Genomic DNA, 19,008 nt, shown 5'->3' on the forward strand with positions numbered 1-19,008 from the left:
AAATGCATTGCTTTCAAAGAAGACTGCAAAAATACCATATTAAGGAACCAAACTTCAGTAGCTCTAAAGTGCAAAAATAAATTATGGATGTATTTTGAGGTTTTGGCTAATGTTCCATCAATTAATACCACCACCAACTCTGTTTTCTCTTTGAAATGTGGCAGAGTTGCTGCCATAAGATAAACACATGCCTAGGGTTGTAAAAGAGAAAAGTCCCAAAAATCTAATATTATTAATCTCCCTTGTAATGCAACAGATCCAAAAGGTGCCGTTTTATAATTACCATATATATTTGAACACAAGATGACCCTGAATACAAGTCAACCCCCAAATAATTAGATTCTACATATGGAATATTTATACAATTGTTATACTTCCCAGGAGTAGAATATAATTATCAGAGTGCTCTCTTGAATTCATTTCACTTCCACTGCTACAGAAGGGAAAATAGTGGCTGGGGGGAGGGGGTCAGGTGGCCCCCCTTGCCCTCTGCCTCCACCCCCACCCCACCCACCAACTCCTTCACCTTGCAGCCTTTCTGTCCCCCTAACTATTAGACCCTGCTCAGGCTCTGTTCCCTCCCAAAGCATAATGTAGAAATGAGCTGCCTGTGACAGTAAAGGGGGGAAGGGAAAGAAAGAAGGAACAGAACAGAGGGCAGAAACTGTGGAGGGGAACAGGAGGCTGCCAAGGGTCTGACTCTGGCCTCAACCCTGACCACTGCAAATTTTAGCACTTATATTCCATAAAGTCACTTTTAAGCAGCATTTCTGTACCTACTTATATATAGTACAAACTGTGCATGATATTAGTCCAGAGTCAAAAGGCTCATGATTTACCATACAGTTTACTGAGTCGGGGCCCAGCAGAGTCAACAGTGCTTCAGTTCATGGAGTCCACAGCACAGCACTGCTCAGCATGTGCTGTACTCCAGATACCCCAAAACAAAGGACCCAGGTGCTAGCTAGCCCCAGTCTGACAAATGGTTGTTCTTGTCACAAGTCCTGGGACCCTCCAAAAATGTATATGTAAATGATGCACACGGCTGCCTGGTTTGTCTCCATGCCATATACCATGTTTGCATGGAATATGGTCTGTCTCCACCCCATGTTTGCCAGATTTTTAAGTCTCATGAAAAACAGGAATCACTGGAACTGGAAAAGAAAGGCACCACTTAGTGCCTGTGGGAGCAGAGAGGAAGTCAAAACGTATTTGATGTAGTGGTTCACCATAATTTGAAAAAGTCAGCACCAAGGGGGACTAAGCATATGTCACAACCCAATTAAGTAAGTGCCCATGCCACAAGCAAGAGATACTATTTAAAGCAGTTTTATTTTGCACTAGGTTAACTAAGGGTTAACAAAATGATAATAACAGCTTCTTTGCTGTGCTTGTCAGCAAAAAGAGATTTATAACTGCGACACTGCCTAGAAATGAAACTTAGCCTTTTGTGCTTTACATAAATCATTATAACCGGTCAGAGAAAACAGGGAGTAGCCCTGTGAAATAACACCCTAGCGAAAACCGCTATATAATTGGCGATTCTAATTAAATTTATGACGTGGCGAAAAGCAATTGGCTATTATACAAATAAAACCCACATACACTTCTGCAAAGACGAAGAAGAAGGGGGACCTCCGCACACACCTTGGAGACCTCTGAACGTACGTGTCAGAGTAACTGACAATTTGATCACTTGTCAGTTCCCCCCCCGTCTCGACCCAATCTCAGACGTAAATCAACGACTGCCGGCCCGACCATTTCTGCCCGAACATTTCCGAACACTTATGCAGACCGACCTACGAACTCTTAAGCTGTAACTAACCAAGTACCTCTGACCTCCGTTGTTCACCACCTTGACGGCGTGAGTAAATAATCTTGCTTTGCAACCGATAAGCGTCTGCCTAATTAATTCCACTCCAAGCGTCACAAGTACCCGCCTGACGGCCTTCTAAGGCCCCGGACCCCCCACCCCGCTGCAGTGCACAGCAGTGACAGCATAATGGGCAAAGTATCTTTTTCAGATGGGTCACGTTAATCTAACCTTGTGGTAGGTTCCCATCAGTATATTTGCCTAACATAGACCATGAATTTTATGGGCATGCTCAGCATGGGCTACATTCAGTCAACTTCATAGCTGGTTTCCTTGACTGAGCACATATGCTGCTTCTAGCAGTTCAATGACGGCCAATATATTTAATGAGGGACAGAGTTCCTGGTATGCAAATATAAGATGAGTAGCTTTTTCCCCCCATGCTGATTTGGGGAAAAAAAGCATGTCTTGTATTTGAGTAAATATGGTATCACGATCTCCAGAGATACCATTCTCCATTATCTAGTCTTTTTTATAGGCAGATTGTTAGGAACAAGCATTTCAGCTAAGTTATATGGAGACCATAGATGTATTTACCCTTTCAAACAAGCATTAACCAAGAAATATTTAAATTTTAAATATGACAGTTCACATCATGAAACAATTAAATCTTCTCTGGATACCTGTTATAGGTGAGTCATATCATGTTATAAGTCAACTTTTTAAAACTACAATGGAAAGCACTACAGCAGTTTGAATACCAGGAAATGAGCTGTTGGCCAAAAAAAAGCAAGTAACTGCAGCAACTCCATCAACTACTGTGTCAGCAGCAGTAATAAAATGACAGGCTTGGAAATGAAAATACTCCTGAATACAGTACCATACAATGGATGGAGATCAGTATGAGAAATTCAATCACTGGTAAACCTAACCAATTTATTAGAGCACATTTCCAAGAAAACATTTTCCTAAGCTTTAGTGCATGCACTTCCATCTTTTTAATGCCGACTGATGTTACTTAAGTTACTTGTAGTTATGCGGAAGCTGTAAAATAGATCAACTAAACTATTGAACTCAATGGCCTTTTGGCTTGATGGTTTTAAAAAGTAAGAGTATTTTTCAGTGGTTGCTCTATGGTATTTTTAGTGTGGTTTATATTTGTATTCAAACTGATTCAGTGACTAAATTGCACTCTTTAGACCTAACTACACTGCTAAAATTCTTTCTATATCACATGAACGAATGAATGAGTACAAGACGTGAGCTATATAACACTCCACTATCTGATAATCAAAATTGGATTTAAAGACTTCTCAGTGAATATTCACCACCATCATCACAAACATACATTTTTTGAGCATATTCAGTTCCAAAGTAGAAATTTTGTTGTTCACACATTAATATTATTACTAGAAGCTGATGTTGTTAAATTTATTCAGATCTTTCTATATGCTAATATCAAGCTTCTCACAGACCAGAGAACCACAGGTAGTCCTCAAGGAAGATACAAGTATCTTAAGAAGCACAGAACAGATGGAATGAAAAAATTAAGTGAATGCTAAAAATAACAGTATAACATTTTTTTCGAGTCTGCCTCATTAAAAGTATATACATGCATCATATTCACTTCCACATTTTATAAATTACATTTACCATCATGACTTGCAAAACTTTCTTGCTCATTTGCCTAGAGTGAATAAGGTACTTTCTTGGCAAATGACAGTCTTGTACAAAAATCGAAATTTTCATTTAAACAACAACAACAAAAAAAAGAACCTCCCCCCCACCCCCAAAAAAGAGAAAAGCACTGGTTTCAACTGCAGACATCCCTCGAAACGCAAGCTTAGTTTGAACAACAGTTGAATTTCTAATGCTGTAGACAGAAATTTCCCAGTTTCTGGTGCTTAATTTCCATAAACTACAGAAGAGCAAACTAGGACTTGAATGTTTACTGTTACTGCTCTTTTTCAAATCTTTATGGGTGACAACAAAATTCAATAGAATCAGGCTAGCTTCATTCTGCTGTCTTTGGAAGTTCTGAGTAGCAGCAGAGACACACAGCGAAGCTATTAACTGGAGAAAGCACTAAAAATGAAGAATAGGGAAGGAACAGAAACACACCCTTCTACAGCATTCATAAAGCTGAGGAAGAAAAAGGTAGGGCAGATGCACCATGTTGTAGCAGTTAGGAGGCTGTACAAAAATAAATCTACAAGAATCCTCATCCTTGAAGCACCCATGAGTCTTTGCAGTGAATGGTAATAAAAGGGGACAAGAGAACAGGTCCCTTTCTCTGTTCTGGTAGACAGATGCTGAGGGTAGGCTGCCAGGTTGTTTGGCACCACCTTCAAGAATTCATAGGAAAGAGACTTTGTACACTGTTGTGAATAAATGAAGCCCTATACATTGTAAAACCATCTCTGGATAGTAGATTTAGTTTACTCGTAAAATTTCCAAACTCTATTTGTGGTGTCATAAAAGGAAGAACAGATGAAGTAAGTTAGAAAAGAGAAGTAAAGAATAAGGAAACTGTTTCCAGAGTAGGACTTGCAAAGAAAAATAATATGAAAAAGGAAGGAAGGAAGGAAGAAAGGAAGGAAGGAAGGAAGGAAGGAAGGGTCAAATAGTATTTTGTACATATAGGCAGACAAGGTTATTTGGGTAAATGTGGCATTTTTTATTAGACCAACTAAATAGTTGGAAAAATTGTTCTTTACAAGCTTTTGGGCACAAACACCCTTCTTCAAGCACAGGGAGAGTCTGCTGTTGTTTTTGTTCTCCTGGATGGAATAGAAGCCAATATTGCAAAATTCAGGTCTGTGAAAATGCAAAATGTGCGGCAGTGAGGATCAGAGGCCATGGGAGACAATAGGTGTGAGACAGGTAGGTGGGGAGGGGAAAGGGGAAATGTTGACCTGGTGATAGAATGTAGTTGGCAAAATGTAGAGAGATTACCTGGGGTTACTAGATGGCAGGCAGGTTATAATGTGCCATAAACCCAATGTCTGTATTTCATAGATTTTATAGACATTAGGGCTGAAAGGGACCTCAGATGATCCCCAGGGGCAAGAAGTCAGCTAGGGTCAAAGGATCCCAGCAAGACAGGCTTCCAAATGTTTCTTAAAAGAGTCCAAAGTAGGTGCTTGCACCACCTCCGGTGGCAGTCTATTCCAGGCCTTGGGGGCTCGGACAGTAAAGAATTTTTTCCTTATGTCCAGCCTAAAACAGTTTTGGAGGAGTTTGTGACCATTTGACCTTGCCATCCCTTGGGGCACTCTGGTGAACAAGCAATCCCCCAGATCCTGATGTACACCACTTACATACTTATAGGCAACCACTAAGTCACCTCTGAGCCTGTGCTTTTCCAAACTGAAGAGTCCCATGGCTCTCAGCCTCTCATCATAAAGCCTATTCTCCTGCCCTCTGATCATGCGTGTGGCTCTCCTCTGCACTCTCTCAAGCTTTTCCACTTCCTTTTTAAATTGTGGAGCCCAGAATTGGATGCACTACTCCACCTGCAGCCTCACCAAGGCTGAGTACAGCGGGAGGATGACATCCTGAGATGCCTGAGAAGCATCTATGGATGCAAGCCAGAATTTTGTTCGTTTTACCAGCTGCGTCATCACATTGGTGTCTCATGTTCATCTTGAGGTCAATCATGACTCCCAAGTCCCTTTCAGCCGTGGTGCTAGAAAGCGTAGCACTGCCAAGCCTATAACCGTGATATGGAGTTTTTTCCCCAAGCTGGAGTACTTTGCATTTTTCGGTATCAAATATCATTAGGTTTTTATCCGACCATTTTCTGAGCCCTTCAAGGTTGGCCTAGATCACCAGCCTATCCTCAGGTGTGGATGCTTTAGCCCAAAGTTTGGTGTCATTGGCAAACCTGGCCAGTCCACTTCTGACACCAACATCTACATCATTAATAAAGACGTTAAAGACTATAGGTCCAAGGACAGAGCCTGGGGGACACCACTGGTCATGGAGCACCATGATGCTTCTGTCAATTACCACTCTCTGGGTCTGATCTGAGAGCCAAATCCCCAGCCATCAGACTGTGATGTAGCAGAGGCCGCAGTTGGCCAATTTTTTTATGGGAAGATCATGGGACACCAGATCAAAGGCTTTTTTAAAGTAAAGATATATGACATCGATCTCTTCTCCTTTGTACAGGTGATATGTCATCTGGTCATAGAAGGAGGTGAGATTGGTCAGGCAAGACCTACCCACAACAAACCCATGCTGGTTGTCCCTCAGGATGTTGCCATCAGCCAGTTTGTCAAAAATGGTCTCTGATAATTTTTTCCAAGATCTTCCCAGGGATAGCGGTCAGGTCAATAGGCCTGTAGCTCCCCAGATCCACTTTCCTCCCTTTCTTACAGATAGGCACCACACTGGCCTTCTTGCAATCTTCAGGCACTTCACCTGAGTGCCACGAGGTCTTGAAGATCCTTGCCAGAGGCTGAGCTATGATGCCTACCAGCTCCTTAAGTACCCTGGGGTGCAAACTGTCCAGACCATCTGACTGGAAGGTGTCCAGCCTCTCAAGGTGCTCCTTTAGTCTATGATTTTTTATATCCAGTAGATTTATGAAGTGAAGTTCATAGGATCATCTAAAAAAGATGTTTTTAAAGTTCTGTTTGAGGATTAGAACTGAGAGATCAGAGAGGGCGTAATTGTCTTGTGAGAAGTGTGCACCCACAGATAATTGGATATTTTTGTCTTTGATAGATTTTCAGAGTGCATTCATTGTGATAGAGAGATGTAGGTGTTGCAGAAATTACTAATTATCTCAACTGATGAGCAAGACCTTATGAGGGGAATAAGGCAAAATACCATGTTTATTGATTAAAATATTCAAAGAGCTCTCGCCCATACATACACACTTACTCTCAATCACTCTGCAGATGGTATAGTTACCAAAATCTGTTGCTCACTACAATAACTAGGTGGCCAGCAGGCCTGTGCAAATAGGGAAGTATTCAATTCGGATTTGGATTCAGCTGATTCGAGGGACAGTAATTCGATTCGGTGATTCAAATCACTGTCCCCATTTGATTAGGCCGAATCAGAATCAGATTTGGCGCCAATTCGGAGATTCAAATTGGCTGTGGAGAGGCAGGCACCTGTAGATTTTCCCGCAGCTCCTCTGGCTGTGCCTGCCTCTCCCCGGGTGCGGGGAGTTGCAGGAGAAACCCCCATGGCTACCCTGCCCAGTCCCATCCCCAACCCAGCCTCTAAGCACTTAAAAAAAGCCCCGCACTCACCGGCTACAGCAGTGGGGATCAGGGCCTCTGAGGGCTTGTGGCTGAGCCCCACTGCACAGCGCAGGGCAGTGGGGGGCAGCAGGGATCGTCCCCCTCCTCGCCCCCCCGGCACCCGTGTGGCAGCTACCCCATGGCATGGGTGTAGCATGGCTTGGCAGGGTGCTGCACACTGCCTGGGAGCTGGGGCCGCTGGGGCTCAGCAGTACTGCCAGGCAGGGCAATCCCTGCTACCCTGTGCTGCACAGAGGGACTCTGCCATGAGCCCTCAGAGGCCTCAATTGCCACTGCCAGAGCCAATTAGTGTGGGACTTTTTTTTTAAAGCGCCGGGATACATGGGGCCAGCTGGGTGGGGGGGGGCAGGAAGCTATCGGGGCAGGGTGGGGGAGGGGAAGAGAGATCGGGGAGTGGGGGCTGTGCAGAGGGGCTCTGCCAAGTGGCCCCAGAGCCCCCTCAGCCCCTGCTACAGCCAGTGAGTACAGGGCTTCCCCCCCCGCCCCCCGATTCACAGACTACTGGGGTTGGGCGGGGGGTGATCGGGGAGCAGGGGCTGCATGGGGGGTGGGGGGCTCTGCCATGAGCCCCCAGAGGCCCTGATTGCCACTACCAGAGCTGGTCAGTGCAGGACTTTTATTACTATTTTTTAATTATTATTTTTATTATTTTGTTTAAGTGCCAGGTGGCTGGGGCCAGGCAGGGCAGCCATGTGGGGCTTCTCCCATGGCTTCTTTGGCTGTGCCTGCCTCTGCCCCCGTGGGGGGAGTTGCAAGAAAAGCCCTCATGGATGCCTTGCCCGGCCCAGCCGTCATGGGGGCACGATGCAGGTGCAGCTCGCTCCAGGCAGCAGCAGGGCACACATAGCTCCTGCGCCCAGTGCTACTGTGCCCGCATCAGTGCTGGGAGCGGGGGCTCTGCTGTGTCGCCACTTGCCAGCCAGCATGGAGGAGCGTGACAAATACGTATGTTGGTCTGTGGGTTTTTTGTATAACGTGGTCTGTATTTTACCATTCTGGATGCTGATCATCGTGTCTAAAAAGGAGGTGTTGGTGCTGGAGTACTCAAGAGATAGTCAGATGGAGGGGTGATGATTGTTGAATTTGTGATGGAACGCAATCAGAGATTGCAGGTTTTCAGTCTAAATGATGAAGATGTCTTTGATATAATCTTCAGAATAGCAAATGTTTGATGATGAAGTCTTTGAGAAATTCTTCTTCCAGGTGGCTCATGAAAAGGTTGTTATATTGTGGGGCCATTTTGGTGCCTATAGATGTACCCATCGTCTGGAGGAAGTGTTGATTATTAAAACTGAAATTGTTGTGCATTAAGATGAACTGTATAAGGTCAGTAATATCTTTGGCTCTGTACTCTGAGTTGTCATTTTGCTCTTGTAGGTATGTAAGGCAGGTTTGGATGCCGTCCTGGTGTGGGATGTTGGTAAATAAGCTGGTAACATCCACGGTGTCTAGGAAGGTATTGCTAGGAAGGTGTTCTATGTTTTGAAGTTTTTGTAGAAAGTCTGTTGTGTCTTGGACATAACTTGCTCTTTGGGTGATGGAAGGTTTTAGGATGGATTCAATGAAACCTGATATTTCCTCGGTTAGGGTTCCGTGGTTGGATATTATAGATCTGCTTGAGTTCCCTTGTTTGTGGATTTTAAGGAGCATGTAAAAAATCCCTGTGTTGGGTAGTGGTGGATCAAGGGAATTTGGTATCAGACCAGGACTCAAAAGACCTGATTTCTATACCAGTGTCTGCCACAAATGGTCACTTCACTTCCCTCCTTTGTCTGTGGGGACAATGACAGTGAACTCCCATTTAAAGCATTTTGGGATCTATAAATGGAAAGTGGTACATAGGATGCAAGTATTATTATTACCCAAGCTGCAGGGGACATGATGTGACAAAGTGAGAAGAGAAGCGGTACATGTATATTTTCACTCTCAATAGTTTGGTTATTCCTGCAGGTAGAATGAGTCACATAGATTTTGCCAACATATTCACATGATCACCACTGTTTAGGATTCAGGAGGGTATCCAACCATGAGGTGAATTGGAGGGGAGACATAAAACAATACACAGTAGTTCACACTGCATTAGAAGAACTTGGGACAGTAGAAGGAACAGACAATTAAGGAATTGAATAACTAGTAGTAAGGGTAATGGCATGGAAAAGAGCATCTTCTCTAGAGTATTGGAGGACAGGCAAAACGTGAATATAATGGAGAATAATACGGGAGATGAAAGAAAATGTCAGATAGGGAGGGTAATATACCATATTTTTGCACATATATCCCACGGGTTATGCACGATTTTACAAAAAAAAATGGATGGGTGCGGGCTATAGGGAGGTGCGGGCTATCGATGGACTTTTTTCCCCCGCAGGGCCCGGGCAGGCCTGGCTGTGCTGCTGCCGCTGCTGCAGAGGCCAGAGCCGGGGCGGGCTGTGCTGCTGCCGCCACCATGGGGACCAGGGCCGGGGTGGGCTGCGCCACCGCCGCAGGGGCCAGGGCCGGGGCGGGCTGCGCCGCCTCCCTGCTGGGCCCAGGCGGGCCAGGCTGCGCCGCTGCTGCCGCGGGGGCTGGGAAGAGCTGTGCCACCTCCCTGTTGGGCCTGGGCAGGCCAGGCTGCACCGCCACCACCGCGGGGGCTGGGGCAGGCCACACCGCCTCCCCGCTGGGCCCAGGCAGGCCGGGCTGCGCCACCACTGCCGCGGGGGCTGGGGCTGGGACGGGCTGCACCGCCTCCCTGCTGGGTTTGGGCAGGTGGGGCTGCACTGCCGCGGGGGCCGGGGTGGGCCGCACCACCTCCCCGCTGGGCCCGGGCGGGCCAGGCTGCACCGCCGCCGCTGCAGGGGCCGGGGCAGGCTGCGCCGCCTCCCCGCTGGGCCCGGGCTGTGCCACCGCCGCCGTGGGGACTGGGCTGCTGCTGCCACGGGGGCCAGGGCAGGCTGCGCCAACTCCCTGCTGGGCCTGGGCAGGCCGGGCTGTGCCGCCGCTACCGCGGGGGCTGGGGCCAGGACCAGGGTGGGCCGGGCTGCGCCGCCTCCCCGTGTATATACCACTACGGGGAATACACGGGTGCAGCATATACACAGACTAATTTACAAAACTACAATTTTCCATGGGTTATACATGGGTGTGGCTTGTACCCGTGGGTGGGCTATATGCGTGAAAATATGGTAATCAGAATGACAGACAAAGAAATTAATATGAAAATATTCATTCCGTATTCACTGAACAACTAATATTTCACAAAATAACCATTGGCAAAACCGCAGCAGGTTTGGTATTAGCTGTATATTAAGGACTGCTGACTAATGTATCTAAAGTGGCTAATACAACCTTAATGTAAAGACCCTTCTACTTTGTACCCTGTATATCAAGGGCGGGCAATTATTTGGGCCCAAGGGCCACTTAGGGAGTTTTGGTAAGCTATTGTGGGTCATAATTTCATAGCTGTCAGCATCGGAAGGGACCTCAATAGATCAAGTCCAACTCCCTACCCTAGGCAGGAAAGAGCGCTGGCGGTCATATGACCCCAGCCAGGTGCTTGTCCAGTCTCCTGGGTCAGGTCAGCACTCTTCCCCCTTCCCCACCTCTCCTCCACAACAGCTCACCAAAACTCACCAAATGGCTCTGCCCCATGCTCTGCCAGGTGGATAGGATGGAGCTTCAGGAAGGAGGAGAGTAGTATCTGGGAGCAGGACGGGCAGGTAGGGCCAGGGGTGGGATCGAGATCTCTTGGTGGTGACAGCATGGGGCCGGGGCCTGAGACAGAGCTGTGACCCACTCCATGCATGCCCCTGCTATAGGCACTGGTTCTGTGGGCAGGGGGGGGTGCAGGAACTGGATCGTGGATCTGCTCCAGCCCCATGCAGTCACCTTCCAATGATTCTGGGGCATCCACGGAGATTAGCTGGGACCTGCATGGGCAGAGTGTGGCTAGGTGGATGAGATGGGGCCATGGGAGGGACGGGATGGGGCTGGAATTGGGATCTTGGGGTTGTGACAGCGTGGAACTATGTTCCACTCCTTGCGTGCCCCTGCCCACGGAGCTGCTGCCTGTTGCAGGAATGTGCAGGGAGCAGATGGCAACTCTGTACTGGGCCCCAGCTCTGGACGGTCACCACCCCATGATCTTAATCCCAGCACCCACCTCACTCACCTGCCTGCTCCCAGAAGCTGCTCCCCACCTGCCTACTGCTCTCCACCCACCCACCCACCCAGCCATGCACCCTACCTGCATTAGTCCCAGGCTGGTCTCCATGGAGATCCCACCTGCCCATTCCATCCAGCGCCTCCAGTAGTGGGTACAGGGCAGAAGGACCAGAGTGTTTAGGCAGCAGTGCCAGGTCTGGTGGCAGTGGAGATACGCAGCTGGAAAGAGCCGCTGCTACAGGGGCTTGCCAGGAAGCAAATCTGGCTGCTGTGCTGCCCCAGCTCTCCTGCACACCCAGGGGCAGCAGGACTGGCCATACATGCCATGGCCTGGGCTGGTCTCCTGCACCTTGGCCAGGTGGGACCAAAGGACCTGCTGTGTGCCAGACCAAATCCCTTGGTGGGCCAGATTCAGCCTGCGAGCCATATTTTTCCCATCTCTGTGGTATATAATAATTTACAGTTGTTCAGAGCAAGTAAATGAAAAATACTTCCTACTCAAAAAAGTAATGTGGCATTTTGTATCCACTTTGCACTGTTTCGCATATGCAAACTATACATAGTGAAGCTGTCAGAGATTTATACCCAAGAAGTAGAAAAATTCTCAATTAGACTTGATATGGTTTCAGTTAACAACAATATATCATTCATAAAGGAAGTAGCAAGTTTCCTTAACCCCCCCATTTTATTTTTAAAAAGCAAATAATTAAACAATTTTAGTCTAGTCATCCTAATTATTCTGATGATATAATAAAAAAGTTAACCACTGAAAATTCAAATACTGGATGTAAGAACTAAATAAAGACCTACAGGAGGCTGATCTACACGGGAAAAATATAGCTATGTTTGTGTAACTATGCGGACACTTTTATTCCACACAGAATATAAATTCTGCATCAAAACATCTTTCCATTTAGACAAATAAATAAGGGAAAAATATAGTAAAGTAATAGCATTGAATAAGAAGTAATGTACGCTCCAGAAAATTACCAATTTAACGATTCTAAACAGTGCATTTGTGACCTTTATGGTACACTACATATGGAAAGAAAAGAAATTATAACAGGAGAAATAAAATGTATTTTGTCTATCAGATATTTACCAGAGTAGTAGCGGTACATACTTGTGCTAAACAACAATCCAGAAACTAGTCAAAACTGAACCTAATGCATGTATCCAGATTTAAGAAAAGTGTTGATAGGAAAAACATGTTTATTATGCTTGTTAATAATAGTTTAATACATGCTAAACACAGTTTAAAAATTTACCTTTGTCCATTTCTCCTTACCTAGGAGTTTTGCAATGATGTAAATGGCCTGTCCCCACAAAAAAAGCTTTCCATCCCGTCCACTGTTGCTAGGAAATCGTTTTTGACTACAAGGATTTTTCTTCTCTAATTCAACAAAGTCAGCTGGCACATAATAGTACCTGGGTACAACAGGATGTCCTGTGGAGTTTTAAAATACAAAGAATACTTAAATATATCACACTCTATTTTCCCTATAAAACTGAAGTGGTTTCTTAAAAAGGAAAAAACATAATCTGATAACAATCTGATTTTAGTTGTATGGCCATCAGAATTCAGTGTTATCTTTCCATGCCACAGTTCATGTAGGAAAACAAAGGGTATCTTAAAGGTACTTTATGTCCGAACATCATTTTCACTTCTTTCTTTGAAGAGATGCAACATCTATATATCAAGGACATGCACACACACAAAAAATACATATTATACATTTGACAGAAGTGAGCAAAACATTAAAACCAAGTCAAGACTGTAAGAATGTTTTTGTCTATTTCAATGCAAACTCAAAATTGGACTCTTATCAGGTCAAAAAAATCATTTGCAAGAGGCAAATGAAAAAAAAAAGAATAAAATGAGAGGTAAAATACTCTAATAACCCAGGAAATGGTTAAAATAAAAAACAAACTTTTAAAAACAGACATGACAAAAGGTTAGCAATATTGTAGACAACACAAGATTCTTCCCACAGACCACTTTAATTTTTTTAAAATATATTCTCTGCTGTTGTAGAGAGAAGGATGATTGGTAGAGGTGGCAAAAATTGTGTTTGCTTGATATGGTATGAAAATTACCATCTCCCCAGGAGCAATTCAAAAGACTTGAAAACTCCTGCATCTTTTGTAACATTACTACTATCTTAAAATAGAATTAACACAGAAAATCCACAGTACCACTGATGTCCAACACAGACAAATATTACCTCCAAAACCAATCTGAGCATACGAGAAGCCCAAAATGTTACACTGTTAATAAAAATTACCACCTAATCATGAATCAGATCATTTTTTCCTTTCAATTGTATTAATTTGACTTCTGGCCAATTATTTTTTTTAAGCCTGAAAACCAGTGATTTATTCAAGCAATTACTTATTTGTCACTATCAAATACTGTCAGTGCTAATAGTTATATATACATTTTACCACTAGTCATTTTAAATTTTATAAATTGTTAACATGAGGTAAAAGTGTATCTGGTTAGAGATATCTAGTTAATTAACTCCTTTTATGATTGGATAGATTTTTATAGATTAAATTAATTAAGTTTAATATGTCAGGTATCCAGGTTGTAGCCATATTGGTCTAGGGGAAAAGGCAATCAGGATTGGTAGTATAGATGATATCTTTTATTAGACCGACAAGGTATCTGCAAAAAAAATTCTTTAATTGCAAGCTTTGGGCACAAACACCCTTCATCAGGCATTGGAGAAAAGATTGTAAAAGTTCTCCTGGATAGAAAATAAAGTTCATACTTCATGGGATGTCACAGAGGAGTCAATAGATGGAAAACTCCTCTGGGCAGTGAGTTCATAGTTGGTATGAAGCCTCTCACCTCCTGTGAGGATCTGTGATGATGCAAATTACCTTGATACCCAACACACGGAAGATATGGAATTTTAGCCGATTTTTAAAAAATCTTCATATTTTCCCAAGCAGGAAGCAACTGCGACTACCTGAAACCTGAGATCCTGCTCCTGCCTTCGTTTCAAGGTAATTTGCATCATCACAGATCCTCACAAGAATTGAGAGGCTTCATACCAGCTATGAACTGACTGCCCAGAGGAGTTTTCCATCTATTAACTCCTCTGTGAAATACTATGAAATACGAACTTTCTTTTCTACCGAGGAGAACTTTTACAATCTTTTCTCCAATGCCTGATGAAGGTTGTTTGTGCCCAAAAGCTTGCAATTAAAGAATTTTTTTGCAAAAATCTTGTTGGTCTAACAAACGATATCATCTCTACTACGAGTCCTGACTGCCGTAAGTTTAATACAGTTTTTCTGTGAAGCCCTCCTCTCACAACAGTAGTATGTTCTCTCCATTTTGGTTTAATCTTTCTTTCACTAAAACTTTTTGCAATACAATTTGTAAAAGTAAGGGGGGGTCTGGCTGTTTGCTTTCAGGTTCAGGCAACTCAGAGGAATTAGTAAGACCTTGTAACAACTGCTTTTGTACAGTACCTTCTGTTGTATGTTGAAGCACAGAATCCAGAAGCTCCTGATACTCCTTTACTTGCTCAGAATTCCCTCTGAAAACTCCTAAAAAGAACCAAGCAGTGTTTCAATTAATAAATTTACAGCTTATTTTGTACATGTGAATTTTGTCTTTATTAAAAATGCCACAATGACACCCCTTAAAATAGATACAGTACTAGCAGTGACAAAAGTATTCACACCCATGATACTGTTACATCAATCCTGATCAGAAGGGAGCACTCCACAGCTCTCGATACAAAGGAAGTATTCTTTTAAAAATAAAACCTTAATATAAACCAACACAGACATATCATTATTGCCTCTCAGGTAGACACTTACATCACCCTTTTTTGGTGTAGCTTAATATCATTCCAGAAAAAACTTTGAAATTGAGAAAAAAAGTTATACCAAATTGAGAAGGTCTATGTGTATGTGAGGGGAAAGGAAGGACTTGCATCTGTATAAGGGTGTACCTGGTAAAGCTCTCCTATTTAAAAAAGGCCTAAAAAAGTAGGGGTAGCCTACATTTAAGATGAGCCCATTGTTATTAGATTCTATACATAGAAAAAGTATAAGTTTATTAAAAATGTCCTGGGACAGACAGTGTGACAGGCTGTAGGGGGACACATGGTAGGACAGAGAGAGAGGTAGGCAGCTTGTCCCCTATTGCCTACCCCTCCAACTACTCCCTATTGTGCCTGCTCCCACTACAGCCTCAGGCTGCCCTGATTCCCCTTTCCCTGTCCCCCCCATCCTTTCCCCCTTCACACTGCTTCTACTCCCCACAGGCTTAGGTCCCCACCCCACTTCCTCTCATCCCCATCCCCTCCACAGAATTCTCTCCTCTCTGCCTGTCCCTCCATCACACTCCCCCTTACCTTTGCTCTGCACTGGCAGGCTCCGTCACTGCTACAGTTTGAGGCACAGAGCATGTCTCCAGCCTAGCCCCGGAGCAGAGATGCAGACTGGCATTACTGCTACAGGGTCAGGTTACAGGGAGAGAAGAGACTAGGGGCTTCAGGGCAGGAGTGGTTGGGTGTTCACAAATAACAGGGGCAGGTAGCATCTGCAGCCGTGGATCCAGCTCCAGCCCTAACCCCTACCACCCTGTGCTCGATTGTAAGGCAAGGGACGTTTTTCCCCCATGTTAAATGAGGGAGACACCTAGTTATCTAGTCGAGTAAATACGGTAGTAAAGTTCAGCTATTTCAAGGTTGTTTTCTGAACGTACACTTAATATTTTACTGAATGTTCAATGAGGCATGCAGTCTCATTGAGGCTTGCCCTGGGAAGTTTTTTAATTTTATTTTTTTTTTTTTTATAAAACTGAGGGGCCTTTGTACAGGCCATAAAATTTGCCTTTAAAGCAGCTTAAATGCCCTTTTGCACTGCTTTAATGGCGTTGCTGTTTGTATGCTCAGTGATGTATTCCACTTTAAATGATTTTGGTACGTAGCAAGATAAGACACCTCTGAGAGTTTTAGTTTGCTACCTAACAAAGTGCAACAGTGCATGGGGCTCTGGAAGCCCATGTGCTTGGGTCTTGGCAGGCTCCATGCAGCTCAGGGGCTGGGAGACCCGGTGGCAGCCTGTGCAGGCAGGCTCCACTGAAGGAAAAAAATAAAGCAGCAAGCTTCAACTTTTTTTTTCCCTTCCCAGAGCCTGCCTGCTTACTTGAGCTGTGTGGGGGCCCGGTGCTTCCCTCCGCAGCTGTGACACCCCCCAGGACTGCCCAGGCCAGGTGCGAGCAGGCAGGTAAGGATTGGGCCCCCACCACCGGGGTTTAGACTGGTTTAATTCTCCCTAAACTGAAGCAGTGTTTTTAAAAACCCACTGTTTCAATTTAGGGAGAACTAAACTGAATTAAACCCCCGTGGCATGTACAAGCAGTCAAGGTGCCCTACTTTCTCTGAATTTCAGTAATGTTTAGGGGCCTAAATCCCATACAAGTCTTTTACAAACACCAGCCAAAAGCCTTTACTACATAGCTTTTATGAAGCTATGAAGAGCAAAGGCTGGAAGAAACTTGGCAACTGAAAAGGAGCCAATTTTCTTTTCAATGGGATTAATGACTACCAACTTGTTGATTAGAAATTACTTCTACTTCCCCGATTCTCATGTAATTTACTAGTGCAATGTTGGGGTTCTGAAATTTCTTTAAAAAAATATTCAATATATACAAATTATTGGGCTGATATAACTTCTTAAATGTGTGGCAAAATGTGTGTTACAACAAAATAATTTATAAAGTACTATTTCTGTGTGGGATATTAATTCTGAAAAAAGTTATCCTGTTGAGAACACACAGAAAGAGAAAAAACAAAGGCACTGGGGGAAACATGTAACAATAAGTCTGTAGTAATAACCATCTAACATCTTTAAAGGACTATTTCATAAAACTCAAAATATTCTTGTTACAAGGTGCTTTCAGCATATAAACATGCAATAAATGTTTTGGTCCTACAAGATTTTGGTAGAAACAGGATATTGCGAAAAAAGCCTAAACTAAGTCTTTCATACAAAATTGTGGCCGAAGCCTTAAAAATAGTACTATCCAGATGTTTTCTTTTTCTCCAATTCTGTAACATTAAGTGAAGAAATATATCTTAACAAATATATCTCCATATATTTTGGTGTATTCCTACACATACAACAAGCACCATTATCTTAACAAATATATCTCCATATATTTTGGTGTATTCCTACACATACAACAAGCACCATGAACACCTGGCTAAGAAGAAATTAGTGCAATGGAAACAAAAAATCAACCAGCAACTTGGAAGATGAAATGTTATGCAAGAAAAATAAAATGTCTAAAAACATACTGAAATGATGCAACAGTGACATCTTGTTGGCAGAGTTAAGCAAGAGTGATGTCACGATAAAGACATTTATTTATTAATTTTTGTAACATTAATTTGCAAATTATTCTTGTTACCAGATGTCCAGGGTAGGGAAGAAAGCAGAGGGGAAAGAGCGCTGGATGCTTGTGAAAATCCCATAGCCAAACATCACTGGTAAAAGATAATGTTAGGATAAATACTACCTGTGACCCATGGGAAATAAAACAGCTCCTTGTTAATACTAATGTGAAAGGTATAACCTATTGCAGAACATTTCATTGCCAGAAACTGACTTCAAATATTAGGAAGTCATGATTTAACAAACAACAGAAATGTTGATGGATACATAAAGAAAAACAATGGAAGAATTGGTCCATTTTGTGGCCTAAAAATAAAATAAAATAGAGCTAAAATTCGTGAGCCTCATACATGTAAATATTTTTTGGAATATGCTTCATTTTACTTATTTTTAGAAAGACGCAGAGAGAATTTCATTGATGTGATTATATACACCTTTAATGATCTATGAGTGCCGCTTTTTAAGAAATTCCATTCCTATCAAACATATTTTATTGTTCTACTCTAATAAAAGTCAGAAAGGCTATTAACCATCAGTTGGTTCAATTTTCATTAGTTTGGTATATCTTTACTGATTTCTTTTCCCTCTGGAGGTAGCGGGAGTTAACTTATGACAAATGGGTTTTCAGAAGAATCAGTATTTGTGATGGGAGATTGGATTTTATCAGTTTCTTTCTCTTTAGATTGAAGGTAGGGTAGATTTGCACCTCATAGACTAGCTAAATCAGAGATATAGCGCAAAATGAAAACTTATGTTATACACCTTTGATTTAGTCTATAAAGTGCAAGTCTACCCAGCCTTCTGCCTAACTTCAAACTAACACAGCTAACTACCATTTGCTCTTGTTTTAGAATTACTTAACTGTAACTCACTCATCTTTTACTATTTCATTTTTTCTTTTTAGCTTTATTGCATCCCTCTATAAATACTTCAAATTTTATAGTAACTTTATGCTCCTGTATTTAGAGACTGCATTTATACACATGCTCTGGGAGGCGGGGGAGGGGAGTAAAGTTTAATTAGAGTAGCTCTGAAACCCACTCTAATTAAAGCACCCAGAGCGTCATGTGTACCAGTGTCCCCATGCTTAAAAATGGCAACGGGGCTGCTTTATCTAAAGCTTGTGGAATTACAGCAGCTTGTAGAATTAGAGCAGTGTCGATGTACATGTATAGGCACCCTGAGATTCTCCCTTCTTCCCCCTTCTCTCTCCTCCCTGCCTTTCCCATGGACTTTTTGTTTAGTCCTTTAATAGTTAAGCAGTTTAGTAGTTTAATAGTTTAGCATCCTGTCCTTTACCAAAGAGTCAAGATATTTTATAATAAGTTTTAAATTTAAAAAATGGACTAT

General features: G+C 43.3%; 1 protein-coding gene across 3 annotated transcripts in view; it reads right to left on the minus strand.

The window, feature by feature from the left end:
• PHKB (phosphorylase kinase regulatory subunit beta) overlaps positions 1 to 19,008 on the minus strand; it is a 205,508-nt gene that overhangs the window by 71,969 nt on the left and 114,531 nt on the right. For all 3 annotated transcript variants that reach the window (XM_014603360.3, XM_014603361.3, XM_006271202.4), the window contains 2 exons: positions 14,719 to 14,796; positions 12,524 to 12,682 (listed from right to left, as the gene is read on the minus strand). In XM_014603360.3, coding sequence (XP_014458846.1) covers positions 12,524 to 12,682; positions 14,719 to 14,796 — 237 coding nt within the window. The remainder of the gene's footprint in view (positions 1 to 12,523; positions 12,683 to 14,718; positions 14,797 to 19,008) is intronic.

Source organism: Alligator mississippiensis, chromosome 10, assembly GCF_030867095.1.
Source record: "Alligator mississippiensis isolate rAllMis1 chromosome 10, rAllMis1, whole genome shotgun sequence".
NCBI classification, from domain to species: domain Eukaryota; kingdom Metazoa; phylum Chordata; order Crocodylia; family Alligatoridae; genus Alligator; species Alligator mississippiensis.